At 35.6% G+C, this 20,310-nt stretch overlaps 1 protein-coding gene across 3 annotated transcripts in view; it reads left to right on the forward strand.

Moving 5' to 3' along the window:
* PKN2 (protein kinase N2) overlaps nt 1-20,310 on the forward strand; it is a 54,498-nt gene that overhangs the window by 22,948 nt on the left and 11,240 nt on the right. For 2 of the 3 annotated variants that reach the window (XM_084291389.1, XM_084291390.1), the window contains exons 2-8: nt 1,594-1,894; nt 9,822-9,973; nt 13,095-13,212; nt 14,872-15,017; nt 15,112-15,325; nt 18,050-18,235; nt 18,558-18,667. In XM_084291389.1, coding sequence (XP_084147515.1) covers nt 1,594-1,894; nt 9,822-9,973; nt 13,095-13,212; nt 14,872-15,017; nt 15,112-15,325; nt 18,050-18,235; nt 18,558-18,667 — 1,227 coding nt within the window. Of the gene's footprint in view, nt 1-1,593; nt 1,895-9,582; nt 9,654-9,821; nt 9,974-13,094; nt 13,213-14,871; nt 15,018-15,111; nt 15,326-18,049; nt 18,236-18,557; nt 18,668-20,310 lie in introns of those variants that run through there. The other variant, XM_084291391.1, reaches the window with a different exon arrangement.

A 20,310-nucleotide genomic window follows, 5' to 3' on the forward strand; every position in this document is an offset into this window, starting at 1 on the left:
AGATTATTACAAAAGCAAACCCTGAAGTACATAACACAAAGCTGCAGGGGGTTCCTTATGGCTGTTAGTCATAGAACCAGAACCTCAGAGCTTTCCCACTTCTTTCATTTTTTGAAATGAATCTATCAGTGCTTGAAGTCACTGAATACTGTTCTGACTTTTTATCAACATACAAATGTGACTTTTATAATGATGACTTTTATAAATATTTCATAATTATTCATGTGGGTTTTTTTTGTTTGGGATGGGTTTTTCTTTGTTTTTTTTTTTTTTTTTTGTTTTTTTTTTTTTTTTTTTTTGAAGAAAGATACATGTCTGTAGTCTAAAAAATACAAATAGCTGTAAACTATATCTAGAGATCATGTGTTCTGGGACCTCATTACAGTTTATTATACTGATGCTATTCTTTTTGAATTCCTTTCCAAATGGTGGTATTTCTGGCAGCAAGTAGTGATGACAAATAATTTACACCAAAAACTTTTCTAATTATCCCTTCATATACCTCACTGTCTGTCCAAGTATCTAGGCGATTTCTTTATCGTGTCTAGGAAAATCTACAGGAATTTTGGTCTTTCAGTTAGTGAGCTTGCAGATCAGGCCACATGTACACTAAATACATCCTGAATCGACAGTGGATCACATTCAGAGTTCAGGAGAGAGACACGCTGATCATCACTCGCTTAGCTAGCCTTCACTATGGCTGTGGGTGGGACCTAGTGTCTGCTTGTTGTACAGACTCCGTGTAGAAGACGACACACAGGAAGAATTACTACGTGTCGTTGTCTTGGTGTAGGTTCTATAATCACGCTCTTCGTACTTGTGAGGCACAAGCATGACCTCCAGCGGTACCGGGCACTTCATTCCCTATTCCCTTATTACAGCAACTCCCACTCATCATTGGATTTATTATTATTGATATTATTTCAGCCTAGTTTGCCTGCACAAAGAAAAGAAGTTTTTTTTTTTAATTATTTTTTTTTTAAGTGAAAGGCTTTATTTGAGTGTTTAAAGGAAAAGCTTAGCAAGCTTACTTTCAAGTAACATCTTGACACATCTTTATTGTCTATAAAGATGCCAGTACTTAAACATTTGTAAGCATCATGAAAGTTTTTTTTTTTCCTTTTTCCTTTTTTTACTAAAGAAATACATTCTAATGAACATATAGAAATTCATCGTAGTTAATAATTGTTAGAATTTAGTCTTAATTCCTATATCCATCTGCTCTATTAAAACACACAATTAAATCTAGAAAGTTACAAATGTGAGTCATTAGCTCTGAGGCATATAAATGCCAGGCAGGCAGCCACGACAAATCCAGAAGTATTTAAATCTCTTGCTGTTAAAAATAGGCACAGTAAAGATGTCACTAAATTTAAAATAAATCTGGTGTAAAATGTAACTCCAGTTAACATGTAATGTCTTTTGATAATGTTGCTTTAGGGCAACATGAATGGAGACCCATGGTCAATAAATGGTCTTAACAAAGTGAGCATTTAATATACAGAGGCCAAAAGTCTAGTCACTTCAATTTTTCAGCATGTGTTGTCAAGTAACCACATTTTCTGGTAGTTATATTAATGTTTTTCTTTCTAGGGGGATGCCAAGAGTCTTCTAGTCTCTGAGAATCTGAGCACTGGCCAAAAGTTGGACTTTTCAGATACAATGGTACAGCAGAAGCTGGATGAAATAAAGGACCAAATCAAACGGGAAATAAGGAAGGAACTTAAAATCAAGGAGGGAGCTGAGAACCTCAGGAAGGTCACAACGGATAAAAAGAACTTGGCATATGTGGACAACATATTGAAAAAATCAAATAAGAAGTTAGAAGACTTGCATCATAAGTTACAGGAGTTAAATGCACACATTGTTGTAACGGATCCAGAAGATGTTACAGGTACTGTATGTCACAGTGAAATTGTTTTTTCTTAGCTTAGATAAACTGTAGCCCATTTCACTTGAAAAAGCTGCTCGGGGAATAAGCGAATCTGGGAATAAGCAAATAAGGTGGAGAGTTTGTTCACCAATGTGTGCTTATTTATTTTGACTCACACAGAAATGTCTAGTCTCTTTCAGTTTTATATATTTTTTGGGGGGAGCAGTGTTCACAGGCTATTTGATGGTGCTCTAAAGACTAACTTAACCTGTGCTAGTTCTTCACTTTGGCTATTACCATATTAAAATATTTTCTCAATCTTTCTAGTATTTTCTAGTAGCTTTTCGCTATGTAAGAGCAAATTTTGGTGTGAAATAACCACTGTGGGGTTGCCATTTTTCAAATATTTTACAGTTGTTTTAATTAGTATTTTCTGTGGCTTGATGATGGCTTGATATTAATTTTGAATAGACATGTTTTTTTACATACCAGTCCTGGTGTTTTAAGATGGAATGTTGTAAAAGTAAACAGTCCTTTTTTAAGTTTTACGGAATGACTTAGGAGGTGTTGCCAGCCTGCTGATTTCACATTACACAGACTCTTCTTGGCAAAAAGTTAATAAATGTACACATGCCATTGAAGGCGTTTGTAAAGTGAATGCCAAGCCTTAAGAAGCTTGTGCAATAGAGTTAATAGACTGCATGATCATTATTTTTGAAGTAAGCTTGGATACAGTGAGAAATTAGGAAAGTATTGGCACATAGTATCAGGAATTCATATAATCTGGCCCTGTGACATGCTACAGAAGTGTTGAAGTGTCTATGGTAGACTTGCACAGTGTTCTCTGCATTTGTTGCTTTTGAGGTTTGAGAGAGACAATTCAGGGGGGAATGGAACTAGTGAGGCAGAGTAGTTGCTGCAGCATGAGATAGGAATACAGATAACATGCTTCATAGATAGCCACGTGTTGTTTTTTTTTTAGTGGACATGAAGCATTCAGCTTCATATTGGCTAAGGTTTATGAAAGTCATCTTTGGTGTTGAGAGTAGTGGGGCTTTTAAGCTAACAGGAAAAAGGGAGAAGAAATAAAATTGGGTTCAATTTCTGTAGAAACAAATATAAAAGTCTGTATGGATATAAATGTGTCAAGTCACTGTAGTAGTGGAATTTGAAAAGTAGATGGCACAGGATGATGGCACATTAGAGCGCCCCTTTCAGTGCAGCATTTAAAAATTTTCCCCAATGAGTTAATCAGCAATATTGTCCATGTACATGGCTCAGGAAATACAATAGACCCTAAGAAAGCACTTAGTTCTAAAGAGATTGAGGTCTTTGGGTGCAAATAAATAATTAAACAATGCTGTTCAGAGCTGCAGTACATGGCTGAAAAAGCTGGCAGTGCCCATGGCTTTTGGGAAAACAGCAGCAGCCAGGCTCGGCAAGCCTTGTGCTCAACAACCAGAGCCTTCGTGAAGGGCTTATGGAAGAGATCAAAGCTGATAATCTTATGTGCTTCTAAGTGCTTTTGATGCATACTAAGCCCCTTAATACTATATTTTAACTTTTATTCTGTTCAAAGCATTGTTGGCAGAAAGCCTTTACAACCTTAATTATTAAAATGTGCCCTGAGAAAAGTACATTATTTCTTTAATACTTCAATTATTGCAGGTTACAAATTTATTAAAAAGAAACTTAAAACTTTGTGGAGATCTTTATATTAATTATTTAGTATCAGATCAGGTATTCCTATATAAGACCCATTTTAATACAATATACTTCACAACCTACTTTAAAAATACATATATATCTTTTTCAGATCAATGATCTAAAACCTCCAAAGTAGAAATGATTGAGCTTTTGTGTGCCGTTTGCTTTATAATTTAATTGCCTGTCTCCTTCTTCATTCATGGTCACTAATTCATGGGGGAAGTATGCTATCACTAAACATTTGATCTAATTTCAAACTAATGTCTGCATGTCATCTAGGTGATATTCTGATTTTAATACTGAAGTACTAGTTTTGACTTGAGATATTAGTGAGATAGGCCCTTGTAAAATAAGTTTAGTAGCGTAAGATTTATGATACACATGCAGAGTTGGCTTAAGTATAAAATATTTATACAATATTCAACAAATACACAGAGATATGGCCCTAAACATCCCTATCATCTGTCAGTACAGCTCTGTGGAGAGGTCACAGCTTTCTGTCTGGTAATTCTTGCTTTTCCTCCAGAGTGATACAGTGAATTTAATAACGGTTTATTGCTGAATATGTGAGTTTCCCAAGTGTAAGCGAGTTATTTCCAGAGGTTAGCTCTATTTTGAGTTACAGCTTTTCACTTTAGCTTGTATTTGACCTTTTTCTGATTCAGTTAAAATCTTTTTTAAAAGATAAGGACGTATATGGGAAACTTCTAGACTGTGCAAAGCATAAATACTGAAAATAAGGTAAAAAGGGTTCAAGAACTCTGGGAGTCAAAGCTTGTATTGTCTTTATATAGTTATGATTTTGTGTGTGTGTGTGTGGCCCTAGGTTTTCCTAGTCTTCTGCAGTATGTTAGGTAGGTTATGGAGGGCTCTAAATAGTGAGGTCAGGACTGAAATCCATTGATAAATAACACTGAGAATGCCTGTAAGATGATGATCCTTTTGACCTGTCAGGCCTGACCTTTGAAGATTCTTGGACTGTTTCAGTTGTTTTCAATGAAAATTAGTGGCAGCTTGGAAAAGTCATTTATTCTTTTCCAGCTCCAGTGTTTGAAAAGTAGGTGTGAACACGTTTGTGAAGTACTCCAGATTTAGAGCTGGGAAGTGTCAGACAAGCTATTGTGACTCTTAATGTTGCTTAGGGTATCAGGCGGTGGCTTACATTACTTTTTTTTCTTTTTTTGTAGTCCGACTATTTTGTAATCAGTACAGTGTTATCAACGTATGTTAAAACCATTAAATGTAATCTTAAATCTGCTGTAGAAAAATGTGTTAATATCAGCCCATTTCAAGTAAGTTAAGATATTTTGATGGTAGCTTGCCCAGAATTGAAAGCTTCCCATGTCCTAATGCCATAGGAAATTATTTTCACAACCACTTGAATTGATACTGTACTTTTTGTTTAAAGTTCAATATGCCAAAAAGCTATATTACTGAATGTGAGGATAGACTTTGCAGCTGATGTATGATTCAGAAACAACTATGACCATAATGTAGGTTTACTTTCCATTATGGGGTTGTTGGTAAATCTAGATATGTTTTAGAAGTGAGTCTTTGTACCCAGGCCTGTCCTTATCATGCAGTGCATTAGTCATACTAGGATGCAGGGCTTTAGAATTTGTAGGTCACCACTTAAAAGGGAAGCAGAGTGCAACAATAACAAAGTAGGACAAGCCTAGTGACCACTACTGCTGAGTATCTGCGACTTATTTGAATATATAACATGGGGATGATTACTTCACACTAGACATGAAGGCATTTCATATCCTGAAAATGTACTTCTACAGAGTAGCATGGATTAAATTGATATTATTTTCATATGTCTAAAAAATAACAGTAGAGACTGGGCTTTTGAATATGATTCAATGAGGTATAAGGTTGAACTAGCTAACCTGCAGCAAGTCCCCGACTGAATTAGGCATATAGTTGCTATGCGAGTTATATAACATGTATTATACTTATATGTGTATATACCTACGTATTTATGTAGATATGTAAAAATTGAGAAATGAATTTGGTCCATAGAACTAAAGTAAAGGGAGGTGAGATGATAGAAAGCTTTGAGGGAATGGAGGAGACTGGATATAACACACATAAAATAAAATCAAAATGACTGAAGTTCGTTCTTCTTTCATTCTCATATCTCTTAAACTGTCCATAACATATTTGGCTGAAGAGGTAGGTCACAAAGAAAATACATTCTCAGGTTGAAGAATATGAGTAGCTAACAGAAGAGAGACTTTTTTTTTCTTTTTTTTTTTTAAATCCAAAAAGCCCATATAAAAGACCAGTTCTTGAAAATTGATGAGGTAGCAAGCAAGTTGGTCAGGGTAGTGACTTACTTAGACAGAAGATGCTACCTACAATGCTGATATCCATAGAAATGTCATGGTAATTCCTGGAAACCTTAATGTGGGATAATGTTCTTGAAGGAGTGTGAGTCAATCAGCTGTTGCTTTCTCAGTTGTTAAAATTTGCTGTTACCCAATCAAAATTCAGTTTGACTTCAGCAGTTTTCAGGTCAGTGCTAATGTTCTCTGTGTGTGTACGTCATCTTGGACTTACAGACAGCTTAGTTCAAGTGCTGTTGAAACCATGTGACTCCCTGAGACATGCCTGTTTTGTGTTTTTTTTTTTTTTTGGTGGTTTGCTTGTTTGTTTGTTTTTCCCTAGCAATGCCTGAATGCATCACAGGTATTTCTGTTGGTTAAGACACTACAATTAAGAGTCCTCAAATAAATTAAAATTAACTATTTACCAACTTGCTGCTAATTGAATAGCATAGCAGCGTGGGAACCAAAACTCAGTTACACGGGATCCAGGATTTCACTCTGAGCTTATCAAGTAAAAATCGTGTACCTACCATGTGGGGAAGAGTCCCTAGAGAAATGAGAAGCAGTCTAGAAAAAATACAGTTGTCACTACTCTAACAAATATAGTTTAGATGGGAATGTTGGTAAAAAGCAATTTAGAAGCAAGGAGTATATGCTAGTAAGCATTATGCATAGACCCAGTCAAACTGAAGAGGTTTTCAGAAGAGCAAGATAAACATTTCAAACTGAGAACTGCCATTATCCTGATGCAGTCCAGACACTTAAAAAAAAAAAAAAAAAAAAAAAAAATCCATTAAGCATATTAAGCATCACTTTTAAGTTAAGTCTTATAAGTATATGTCCATGAAAACAGGATATCACAGGTGCTAGGGACATAGCATCACTGCTCTTCCAGCAGCCTGGATGTGCATTACCAGGCTGCAAAAAAAACATTAGCGTTAAGCAACAATATTCATAGCTGTTCAGCAAAAGTAACCTAGTTATATGAAATGAAGTCTAGTTCACTTGAAATACATGTTACTTCATTTCATATTCACAGTGTCAGGCAGAAAATGCCTAGGGGCACTAATCCATAGCCCAGCAAAGCTATTACTGTTTTATACAAAGTTAGACTTGAATGTCACATCCAAAGTGACTGGTCCTATACTGTTCTTACTGACCAACAAGCTTGGCAAACTAAAGGATCTGTCATTTTCCCTAGTCCCTACATACCTGCTAGTGTGAAGTATCAATTTGCTGTAAGTACTTAACTCTCGTTGAACTTTTAAGCATGTACATAAAATCCCATTGCTTGCGCTTAACCTGGATGAATGTATTGCTTGTTTGTATTAGGATGATGACTAAATGTCTCCAGATGAGATTCAAGACCCTCTGTATGGTGATTTACACAAATAGATAATCGCTTTGGTATGGCTAGGTATCTCTTACAACCGAAGCAGACATACAAAGAGAGGGGAACAGATGTAGCTTGTAGTGCTGCTGCTAAGATTGTCAACACTTTCCATAATAGGACCAGTTAGACTGGCTGACTTAAACTTTAATCTGAATTCAGCCTCAGGCTGTTTATTGTAATGGGGTCGGGGAGGTGAAGGGGGGGGGGAGAGGAGGAGTCACTTGGAAGCCATTTCTGAAAAATTATAGTAAATAAATTTACAAATAAATATATTTTTCCATATTCAGGAGTTTGGTGAGCAGCTATTATGTCTGCAAGTGTATTTAAAAAAAAAAAAAAAAGTTTTCTTTGCTGCTGGTTACTAACAAAACATTCAGTAGCTCCATTTAAAGTAAATGGTAGAGGGGAATTTAGGTCCACAAGTGCAGACCCACTCTTTAGATGACCCAGGTAAGTGATGTGGTTAGACCTTCACAGTGCAGACAGGCAAAGAGAGATAATAACAGCTGCATGGACAGCCTGAATCGTGGTATCTCTAATTAGTGCTTGACTTGCAACTGGGTGTTGTTTTAATGCAAAGGAAGAGTGCTGGTTTGCATCTTTAAAAGCTATGAAAACAGACTTCAGGAGCACCACAATCTTCCACATGCATCATCAGAAGACTGGGATCTTTAAATGGCGGAGGCCTGCATCATAAATCTAAAGTTGGTAAATATTCATTTATACAATTAATTTACTTTATAAGGAGACCTGACACTGTGACTTTCAAGTTTCATGTTTGTTTTAATTTTGAACAGATTATTAGGTGAGGATTAGTTAAATGTGAAGACATAAATGGGGGAAAAGTGTGTTGTTAATCTTTGTTTTATTAATAACAGATTTAAGCTAAATCTGTGCAAGTGCAGTGTTTCACAAACCAAGCCAAAATGCAGAGAGGAAGAATGAGAAAACAGATGCAGAATAGCATAGGCGGGTGTTTCTTTAAAACATTTGGAGTTTTTTGTACTACCTTTAAGTAGTGAGGGTGCAGGAAGAGTCTTAAAGTAGCTTGAACTGAAGAGTGAATTAACAGTAGAGGAAATTAAAAGTTCTCCTTACATGAAATCAGTGTTCAGCCTTGTCAAAGACTGCAATTTAAAAGAAGGAAATTACATGGCAAACTTGAAAGTAAAATGTATTAAATCTCAAAAATTAGTTATTAGAAGCTTCTGTAGGAGAAATATGAAATAGCAGATAAGACACCCCCATCCCCCTGATAACTCACCATTAATAATTTGTAAGTTATTGGTGCAATGCCTGTGTTTTCTAATAATTGAGGATTTCAGGAACTTGATCCATTATCCTAGTTTTAATTCAAAGAAAATTAATTAAAATTTAAAAAGACCATACTGTTGATGTCAGATAAATATTATCTTCCAGGACACCAACTAATGTCCTTTGTCTGTAGAGAAGGTATTCTCTCAATTGCTAGGGTAAAAGAAATCATCAACAACAACAACAAAAAAAACATTACTGTAGTTGGACATAATTTATCCTCTTTTTGTAAAAGTTTGAAGGAGATGCCATTGGGGCTGTTAGGGAAGATAATCAGCTATAGCTGAAAGGCTGATTTTGTTGGAAATTACAGAATAGTTAACCACTAGGAAACAGTCTGGTGACCACGTATTCTCAGTTCATTAACAGTTCATGATGCAGAAGCTGAATATGAACCAGTGATTAATAGATTTTTCTGGAGGACAGTAGCAAAGTTAAGGATTTTGAGTATGCAATTTGATTGAAAGCTAGCTTGCATTCTGTTTAATCCAGCAAGATGGAGATCCATCAGCAAGATGGATAGTCTCAAACAAAAAAAACCTTCCCGCAAATCATAGCCATTCAATTAACTGCCTGTATATCCAATTACCCTGTGATTTGGTTAGGATTGCAGAGCAAAAATCGTTCAGTCCTATGTCTGCATTCTTTAAGGAAAGGAAAATACATTATTCTTAATTCTGTCATAAACTCCGTCTGCAGTGGTGCTAGCTGAAATAATACATTCAAATCAATGAGGAAATGAATCTTTATTTAGGCTGTGTTTACTGGTACTGAATATCATTGTCCAAGTTGGTTTGTTATATATTTCAAATCAGGAGTGTAAGAAAGGTCAATGGTAAACTGAATCTTTAAGTGACATGAGACATGGCAGAAGAAATAAATGTGTGAACGAAGAGCAGACCTCACAGCCAGGCTGCCTGCATTACTGCTCCCGGAAGTGATTCATGGGAACTGGGACGGGTGTGGGAGTCGCTCTGCCTTCGCCAGGCTTTTTGTGCTAAGGCGCATTTGCAAAGTAGCTCAGGACAGGACGGTCAGTCTTAAGTGTGATGTTCCAGCTTTGTTTAATCTATAACTTAATAGAATAGATGCGTTTTTGTTGGCTTTTTCTTTTGTTTTGAGCAGTGGTGGTGGTGGTTTTGTTTGTTTTTTTTTCTTTTTTTCCTTGCTGCACACATTACATATTGCATTTAATTCACAGATTGTCCTAGGACTCCTGATACTCCAAATAGCGATCCTCGTTTTTCTACTAACAACAGATTGATGGCCTTAAAGAAGCAATTGGATATAGAACTGAAGGTAAAACAAGGAGCAGAAAATATGATACAGATGTACTCAAATGGCTCTTCAAAGGTAAGGCTTTGGAACGCTTAAGGAACATGAAAATAATTGTGGATTTTCATATTGCTGTGGTGTGAACATACAATGTATAAACTGTATGCAGTGTTGGTGTTTTAGGGTTGGTTTATTCTTTGTTGTTAAGTAGCACTGTAAAGTCAGCTACAAATTGTTACACTGTTTTTGTTGTCCTTTGATACCCACTCAGGATGCTTGTTAAATGTGGTTGTTTTTATCAATTTGTCCACATGCAGTTCAACTTAAGTAATAAATCCGGCTTACTAAATTTAGTACCTCTAGTAATCTTTGATCATGTGTGATTTACAAAGCAGCAAAGCTCAGTATGACATGGCATGGTGGCTGATGCTTTTTCTAGCTCAACTGAAAAAAAGATCCATTAATTTAAAGCTGTAATGTGCATGACAATTACATAAAAGGTGGCACTGCCAAATATGCTTCTGAAATGGATGTCTAGTTTTAGTTGGCAGTAAAAAGACTTGTACCAAAAATCCCTTGTAATAAGAAATGCATAATATTCAGATAGAGTTATTATAATCACCATTAGAACACAGATGCATAAAATACTTTGTTAAAATACACTTTCCCTCTCCCTTTTTTTTTTTTTTTTTTTTTTTTTTATTACAGAAGAGGGTATTCTAGAAGTAGTATCTGATAGCATCAAACTGAAACTATGAGTTCTCCAAGGGGTGGGGAAGAATACAGGGAAGGGGCTTGCTAACTCCTAAATGGGTCTGACTTGTTACACAGTCTGACCTAGGTAATAAAATTCATCAGACACTAAAAGAGTCCTTTAACTCCACTCTGAAAGACTAACCAAACATTTTAAATGGGGGCAGGAGGGAGAGACATACTTTCTGAGTATGAGGGAGTCACGGTTCTCAAATGAGTAAAACTGTATATGTGTTGAGGGGGTCCCTACTTACAGACCCTTCTGTCTTCATTAGTTACTCATTACCTTTTCTTTCCATTTACTTTTATTAGATCTTTAAAGAGATGAATTGCATCCTCAAACTAAGGGGGAAAAACAAACATAGGTATAGCAAATAATACATAGAGGCTTGGTTAGCTATTTCTGTCCAGAAGACAGAAAATACAATTGAGACATTTGAAGTTCTTAACTGGCAGGCCCAACATGTCGCTGAGTCAGTGAACATACTCAAAAGAAATCTTTAATTAGAAGAGCAGACATCTGTAAATTGTATTGCTACCAGCTGTTAATTGATACTAACCAAAAAGTATTGGCAAGGAACTTCATGTTTCTGGATGAATTTCTGCCAGGGACTGGCGGAGAGGCAGATGACCTGCCTGCTTGTACCTTTCAAAAACCACAGGCACTGCTGTGCTCACTCCCCGAAAAATCATTTTAGACTAGATGGATCATAAGTACCATCAAGTTCATTCTGTCCCAGCAGCACTTCTGAGCCAGCTGGTATGCTGGTAGCCTTAGCTGAAAGTGACCTGTCACCTACTAGCCTGGGGCAGGTGGAAGAAATAATCTGGAGTGCACCTTATGACTAATGGCCTGGGAATGCTGTCCTTGCACTGCAGTCCCCAGATCCTGGAAACCCTGGAGTCTGCATTCTCTGGGGCAGTATACTTAACATCAGGTACGCTTAAAAATAATAATCAGCTGATCCAGATGGATCAAAAGTCATACATGCATTATATCCCTAATAAGCCCTCAGTACGTAACCTTATAACATCCTGAAAAAACTTAACTAAACACTCAGGCTATAATATTAGACATCGTTAGCAAGCTTTGATCAGACTAGGTAGAAGAGATAAATTCTAGCTTGCTTTATGATTGAGGTATGTAATTAAAATTCTTGATTGAATCTGATACTTGCAATTGGTAAATGTTTAACTTACCAACGTAACAGGCACTGTCAGTTCTGTGCAAAGAAGATGCCTTGAAATATTTTTTTTTTTCAGGCCCCAACTGAAAGAGCTGCTAAGTATAACACATCCGTTCTGATGATGTGGATAGGATTTTCTTGTGTAGGGATATCTCTATAATCCTGAATTACCTCCATTTTACACATTGAAGTTGCCCCGAGCAAGCAAATCAATTTGAGTGACAGGATGTGGGAGGTGATCAAGTGCAGCAAGATGAAAAATAAGATAAAAATGAAAATGAAGACACAGGCAAGAAATGCTTAGAGTATGTGTGCATCGGAATGATGCACAAATAAGGCTTAAAACAGTATTCCAGAGTTCTTTCTAATCTGTTAGTTAGATCCTATACTCTGCTGTAGGCAGTGTTTATTTCAAAAGTTGATATTTGTATTTGAGAAGCCATTGCTTTAAGAAATTCAGTGTACTGATTAAATAATTGGATAGCTAATATGGAATCCTCAGCATAAGGACTCTAAAGGCCTAAATATGAAAGCTAGCAGAGTATTATTATGAAATATTGATTAATATTAAGACTTAAAAATGAGAGTTCTTATACAACCATATGCAGTGGTGCATAATTTCTTCCAATGCAGTCAAAGCTTCTTCCCATGTATCTTGTGGTGGTGTATGTACCCTGTAGAACATAGGGTAGCTTAAAAATATCAGAGTGAGTAAAATACATCAGGTACAAGGTCATAGTGGAGCTCTGTGTAGTTAAATTGTGAGCTGATTTCATATTTATAATTTTGAGATTGAAATTAAACTCAAGTGAATGAGTACAGTTACTTTTTTATGGATTCAGTCTAGCAAATGTGTTTGTTGGAAGAATTATTAGAAGAGTTCTCATCATCTTCACTGTACACTTGAGTCATCCTCCATAGCATGGAGGAGGTATTTTGCACTTAGTATCATGTTCTGTCTTTAGAATCAGCTTACAAAATATTCATCTACGCACGCGGCGTTTCTAGATCATGCCTTTTATTCAGCTTTAAACAGATACAGTCTCCATAGGAGTGGTTTGTAGTCTTTAATCAATCTGAAAATGCATCTGTCCTAACTTAATTTCCTCTAGTATCTTACTGTGGTTAGTTAAATTGGTCTGCTATACCTCATGAACTACATAGACTTAGTTCCTATTCCCTAAGCATGTGGGTTTTAAAGCTTTTGATGGGTTTTGTTACATGAAGAGTTTACAGTTTTAACTTTTTTGTTTTAATAGGATCGAAAACTTCTTGCCACAGCTCAACAGATGCTCCAAGACAGCAAGACAAAAATAGAAGTTATAAGGATGCAGATTCTTCAGGCAGTTCAGACCAATGAATTGGCTTTTGATAATGGTGATGGAGTAGAGAAGAAATATTAATCTTGTTAATGTCAAATGCCACATAGATATGTACCCATATGCACACAGAGCTATGATAAATTTCTAGTGGGAAGGTTAGACAAAACTTGCATGAACCGAAAGTAATCAGAGACCAGGCATACCAGTGTTAGGATGCTAAATGCATCAGACTTAAAGCAAAATACCTTGAAGCTTAAGGACCAGAAAAACAATTTCTCTTCATCTTCTTTATACCTTACACAGTCCAATCTTGCTTTGTGGTCTTCATTCTTGCTCTATGTATGTCTTCTTTTGTCTTGACAATAACTAGCAATTTTATTTAAAGTTTATTTAAAGTTTTTATTTAATCTTTTCACTGTCCTAAAAATAAGTTCTGACACAGGTATAAAGCCTGTCATACTTGAATAGATTGACCTTGCTTCTACTAGTGGGAACACAGTTACAGGGAAACTTTTACTATCTTTATATTAGTATTTAGGCTTGACTGAGAAATAATCACCTTCTCAAAAAAAAATATTTTTCTAAAAAGATGTCTGATTTGAAACAGGTATACTGCATTCAAAAATAGTTTTAAAATTGCTTATCTTTATTTTAAAAAAGGCAAACAAAAACTAACCTTGAGCTATAATAGCATGAGCATACTAAAAGTTGTGGGCATATTGGTACATCTCTATGTTTAGAACTTCATTTGTATGCATCTCTGAGTACTGAAGTTGTATGATGATGCTTGTAATCAGGGCCTCAATGTGTCCTAGGTACTGAAATGCTTGTGTTTGTTTTGTTTTGTGGAGTTGGCTTTGTTTCGTTTGTTTTCACACTTGTGAGGCTTCTGGCCTTTGTAATACCCCATGTTAGTATATGGATTATGCATGTCATGTGTTCAAGAGGAAAACAAAAAATCCTCAAAATGTATAGCCCCCTTTTCAACACAGACTTGCAAGAAAATTAGCAGTATGAGCAGGACAAAGTGAACATCTATGAAGCTGTATATTGTTGTATCTGTATTACGTGTTACAGGTAGGAAGGGCTTTCAAATGCCTGTTCTAAGAACAGTAGGAACACAAACAGTAAGAGATAAATCTTTTCTAATTCTGTTTTTGAATCTTAACACCATTAAAAGTGGATATTTAAGTTCTTAACCCAAACTGTTCGGATAAGGCATTGTATGAGACCTTACATCCTCCCTGCTTGCACAACCAGATAGCCTGAGATTTAGATGTATGTGTAAGTATACATATATCAGGAATATAAGTAGCTACAGAATAGTGTGAGAGAGAAATCCTCAGAACATGATTTGGAAATGTCTAAGTCTCAAAGCCTCTTTTTTGCCAGATGAGTGATGTAAGGGAGGTTTGGCTTTATACAAAGGCATTTGTCCCATAACTCCCCTAATGACATCTTCTATTTCTTGCATCTTCTAGCAATTATAGCCCTGCAAGGAGTAGTATCTGGTTTTTTGGACTGAGTCTTGATTACTTATTTATTTCTTCAAAATGCAGATGCTTAACATTTTACTGTTGCTTTTATGACATACTTTTACTTGATCTACCAAATCTGCATTATTTTCCCCTCTGTGTGCATGGGGGAGGGGTTAGTACATACAAATTAAACAAGGTCATGGTCTTCAATGAAGTCTGTTTCTATTTCTTTGCAGCAAAACCTGTAATAAGCCCTCTTGAACTCCGAATGGAAGAATTACGGCATCATTTTAGGATAGAGTATGCTGTAGCAGAAGGTGCAAAAAATGTGATGAAATTACTTGGATCTGGGAAGGTTACCGACAGAAAGGCACTTTCAGAAGTAATTTATGTCATTACAATTTCTGAAAATTTACTTTAAATGTTCTTTCAAGAAAGGAAAAAAATATATATTTTAATTTTTGTATTTCAAAAAGGCACAAGCAAGATTTAATGAATCAAGTCAGAAGTTGGACCTCTTAAAGTATTCACTGGAACAGAGATTGAATGAACTTCCTAAAAACCATCCCAAAAGCAGTATAATTATCGAGGAACTTTCATTGGTCTCTTCGCCCACATTAAGTCCCCGTCAAAGTGTAATATCTACTCAGAATCAATACAGTACACTGTCCAAGCCAGCAGCTTTAACAGGTATGATTTATGGAGTTCTTTGTTTTTGTTAGAGGATTTAGAAGAAGTCTTTAGTACTAACTTTGATGTCTTTCTGGATATTCTTCATTGTTCTTTTTCTAGACTAAGGCATTTAGAATTTTCAAGCATCTATGAACCAAAAAATGCAGAAAAGTTTCCTAGATTTATTTGTTGACTGTTCTATGATCCTGTTGGAAAAAAGTGAAGTTCTGCCCTTAAGTTAGGTCACTAGGGAATAATATTAAATAGTGTTGACCTTTTTTTTTTTTTTTTTTTTTTTTTTTTAATCTTTAGATTATCAAGGACTTTAAAAGGTGAATAAGTATCATTATCCCCATTTTACAGGTGGGGAAGCTGCCGCAAAAGGGTTAAATGACTAGTCCGTGGTCATACACCTAGTATGGCAGAGCTAGAAATAAGTACCATATGTCCTTCCACTCCCTATTTTACCCCCTGGACCATACTGGCTTCCTAGAAGGTGATTTATGCTACTAGAAACTTAGGATCTCCCTCTTTGGTTTATAAATATAACTAACAAAAGTGCACAGAGCTATCAACCTGCCTGGTTTAGGGATAGATTTAATTTACTGCAAGGGAACATATTTACAAGATGTAACACAATTTTTCGTAGTTGGGTTCACCTGGAATTGTTGTCCTTCATCAGAAGTAAATGATTTTAAAAGATGAGACATAATTTAACAAATTTTTTAAATATTTACCTTCTGATGTTCTTAAAGAAAAGCAATACTTTGGACCTCTTTGAGAGTATGTTGGTTTACGAAATTTATTTAATAAGTGTTCACATAGGAATCGCTTGTACCAGTAGTGTTCGTTTTGTTTTGTGTCCTAAAAAGTTGTATATGCAACTCTTACACCAACTGCCAACAGAGAAAGTTTGCTAAAATCTCTAATTTAAATGTTAATTCTCTTTACATGTGTATAACTGACATCAGAATTTAGTTCTGAAGTAAGGTTATATTTTAAAAGAAAAGAGGAACTCTTCTGCCAAGCTGCAACAATAATACAACGGAGGAAGTCTACCTGTCTTACATTTTGGTTCAGTAAGATGAGTAACAGAGGGTAAAAATATCAGAACCTCCGACAAGAGCCCTTGTGAAGATGCAGAGTGGGGAAATTCCATCTAACAACAACAAAAAAAAATCCCCTCAGATGATCAGTAACCATGGGCAGGCACAAAGTATCATGCCTGTGTTTTAAAACAGCTTTTTTTTTTTTTGTCTTTTCTTGTAATACATAATCATAGTAACAAATAATTCCTCTTGAAAGTGGATCAACTGATACATATTAGGATATATATTAGCACTTTCTAATAGGAACTATCAGAACAGAGCTATATGCTTGTAAAGTTCTTAATGGTTTCACTTTCCTATTAGATAGACAAAGAGCCTTTGTATTGAACTGGATTTAAATGAAGAGTGTCTTGGTATTTTGTGTCTAACATATTGTGAAGAATAGATCAATGCTACTGTCATACTTCTTAAAATGCACTAACAGGACTTTCTGATACGTATCTGCTCCTTTTACAAGATTACAACCTTTCTGTTTATTAAATTCTTAGGAAAATAAGCAGAGATTTGGAATGAAGTTTTCTTTTGCCTTTTAGCCTGTTTTGAGAGCCAATAGAATCTCTTTTGCTATGTCTTTTATTATGTCCTCATAGCATAATATTTAGAGCTGTCACTTACGATTGTTAGTTCCTTACAAGATTGGATTTCTTCTTGAACTGGTTTATCAGTGTCTGTTCTGTGCGCTTTAGTGTTGCCAGGCCATTTGTAGGTCAGGCCCGACTTAAGTTTCTGTTACAAAAGATTACTTCTAGGTTTTGCAGTTACGTACATCTAGCACAGGAGCTGCATTACCCTAGTAGCTGTGTTTCTAGATGACTATATGATTTTGAACTGACTAATTTCACCATTTTTGATAATCAGTTTTATTCCTGTTAGTGGTGTCATAGTTGTACAGATAATGTCTTTGCATGATGAGGTAAGCCTACCATTCTTGAAACCATCTGTTATGTTCAGATCCTTCTGTACTGCTGGAGGAAGCTCTTTCAAATTAAAACTGAGGCTCTATACCTCATCTGTTTGAAAAAGTTGAAGAGTAGCTTCCTGTCTCAGCTTTTATAAAGCCAGATTCAGTCATGTTAGAACAATTCAATTACGTACTAACTCCTGTTTGACTTCAGCATCAAGCAAGCAAATTTGATTTATTTGTTTTAAACAAATGCGTAGTCAATATGTTCATTTTAATTATCTAAGTGATTTATCCAATATTACGTGGTTATGTAAGACTCATGGAAAAACTAATACTCTCCCATCAGCAAGGAGACCCATCACTTTAACTTCTCATTTTAAAAAATGACATCACTTACAACTTGAACCGATGTCAGTTAGATTCCGAGGAGAAGTATTTCAGAGGCTAACATTGTAGGACAAAAATTTATTGTGTGGCGTTGTAGTAAACTGTTGCTCCTTTTAGAAGGTTGACTCCCACATGTTTGACCTTTTTTAATGCTTATTTTCAGTAGGTTTGTCTTTCTTGAGTCTATCTCGTGATTTTGTCTGATATTTCCATTATTCCCAGCAGGGGTTAGAATATGAGCTATTGCTCTAAAATCAATCATTAATCATTCACTTTGTACACTTGAGCACAGATTTGTTTGTTTGTTTGTTTTTTGACAAATAATGGTGTGTCTTGTTCTAGGTACCCTGGAAGTTAGGCTAATGGGTTGCCAAGACATTTTAGAAAATGTCCCTGGTCGATCAAAAGCCACCTCAATTACACTACCTGGTTGGAGTCCAAATGAAGCCAGATCATCTTTCATGAGCAGAACCAGTAAAAGTAAAAGTGGGAGTAGTAGAAACCTTCTGAAAACTGACGACTTGTCCAGTTCAGTATACTCTTACTTCTCATATTTTTATGCTTATCTTTTATTTACACTTTAATGTACATGCTGTATTCTTTAATTAAACATACTAAGTTGTTTTGAGACTTTAAACATAGCTGTTCCTTCAGCAGTCATGTTGTGATGGATTTTTAAAAAAAAAAAAAAAAAAGCAACGAAAGCCCACGCTATTATGCCCATAAGAACCAATTAAATATGAGTACTTTATTCTTTTTTTTTTTTCTTTTTGAAGAAAATTACTGAAGATTTTTGCTTGAAGAAAATCCTCTTATAACTTTAATCTGAATTTGTGTACTTTACTTACAGATGAAGTCTGTGCTGTACTGAAGCTGGATAACACTGTGGTTGGTCAAACCAGCTGGAAACCTATTTCCAATCAGTCATGGGATCAGAAATTTACACTGGAACTAGACAGGGTAAAGATGTGGTCTTACTTCATTGACAGCTATAGTTGATTATGTAGATTAGTGTCATGTTGCTTTCTATCATTTTTTCCTGTTGTTGTGATTATGTGCAAATTTCACATATGCAAGTATTCCTGTGCTTAACAGAATGAGTTCCCTGGAGATAAGCTGATTTGCTGGGTTGCCATTCTACATTTTTTACCTCTTCTGAAATGTGAAGAGACATAATATTTTTGTCTAAGACGTAATACTTGAGATCTTTTTAGTCTGTAATGAAGGTGCTTAAATTTTTATTCAGATCATCATCATCAACTTCTCTTTGTTCATCAGGAACTTCTCATATTTGATGGAGTTTAGATATTTTGAAAAGTTGTATCACAGATTTTTTTAGTATTTATCCATAAATACTAAACATGTTCTCATGTTAGGCAGATCGATTCCTTTTTCAGGAGTAATAAACACTATTAGTGAAATCGGTTTCCTACAACTTTAAATGTTATTTGTATGGACTTAAGTATATAGAATGATGCTCTTCTTGACACACCTTTTGAAGAGAATTTCTGTCACGTAAATTTAAGTATTTTTTTAATAGATACCTGATACTCATGCTATCATAAGGGAATACAAGGACTTTTTTTCATCAGTGTTTAAAGTAGGCTGAATATTAAGATATATGCCTCAGGAATATATTTAGAACAAGTGAACAACAGCAACAAAAAATCATCCCTACCTCTCCCTGGTTATATATTGACCAGTATTTCTCTCTCCACAACCCAACTCACCCCACCACTCTGAGCCCCAGACCAAACTCCTTCCATGTAGGAAGGAAGCAGATTTAGACCTGCAGCTAGTGACGGTCAGTTTCCTGTTAGTACTGCAGAACAAAACTAGCAGTTGTGGAGTCCTGAAGTCTTAATTATTTTCAGTTTAAGACTAGAACTAGTTAAAGTTTAGTAGTTGCTCTTACGAGCCTCATATGGGTCCTCTATCTAAGAACTCTAAATACAAAGTGGCTTTTTGGTGCTGGAAGAGAATCTTCTTGCTGGGCATGGCAACATATCTTCCCATGGTTGATACCCATGTTGCCAACTGCATCACGTTTGTATCTGTTGCTTCCTTTTAACTTTTGTTTCTTTGAAAACCTACACTTAGCACATAAAGATAGTAAGTTGATGCATTGTGATGAAATTAAGTTATGCTAACTGACATTAGTACTATGCAATACTGATGTATGGTGCTGTAGGAGTTCTTGCAGTTTGTAGCAGCTTTTGTAACAAGCCTATGACACTCTTAAGAACATATAATCCCAACAGCAAGATACAGAAGCAGTTCTTGTTAAAGTTTTTGGCCCCTCTTCATGACCAGGTTGAAAAAAAAAAAAAAAAAAAAAAAAAGCATGTGTTTCTACAGATACTGTGTAGTCTTGCATCATGATGTATATCCAGATACAAAAGTGCCACTGTACAACCATGAAATACAATTTATACTTGTTAATTAAATGGAAAACTAGCAAAGTTGACCTTTCTAAACACATTTAAAAATCTCTTCCTGGAGCTTAAGCTAAGATGCATTCAATTAGCACTTTTGACTGAAAAAGTGTGTGTGTTTGTGCCTCTCTCCTTCTATTTTTGGGAGTATTACACTTACGATTCTTA

This window comes from Netta rufina (assembly GCF_964035555.1).
Source record: "Netta rufina genome assembly, chromosome: 8".
NCBI lineage: Eukaryota > Metazoa > Chordata > Aves > Anseriformes > Anatidae > Netta > Netta rufina.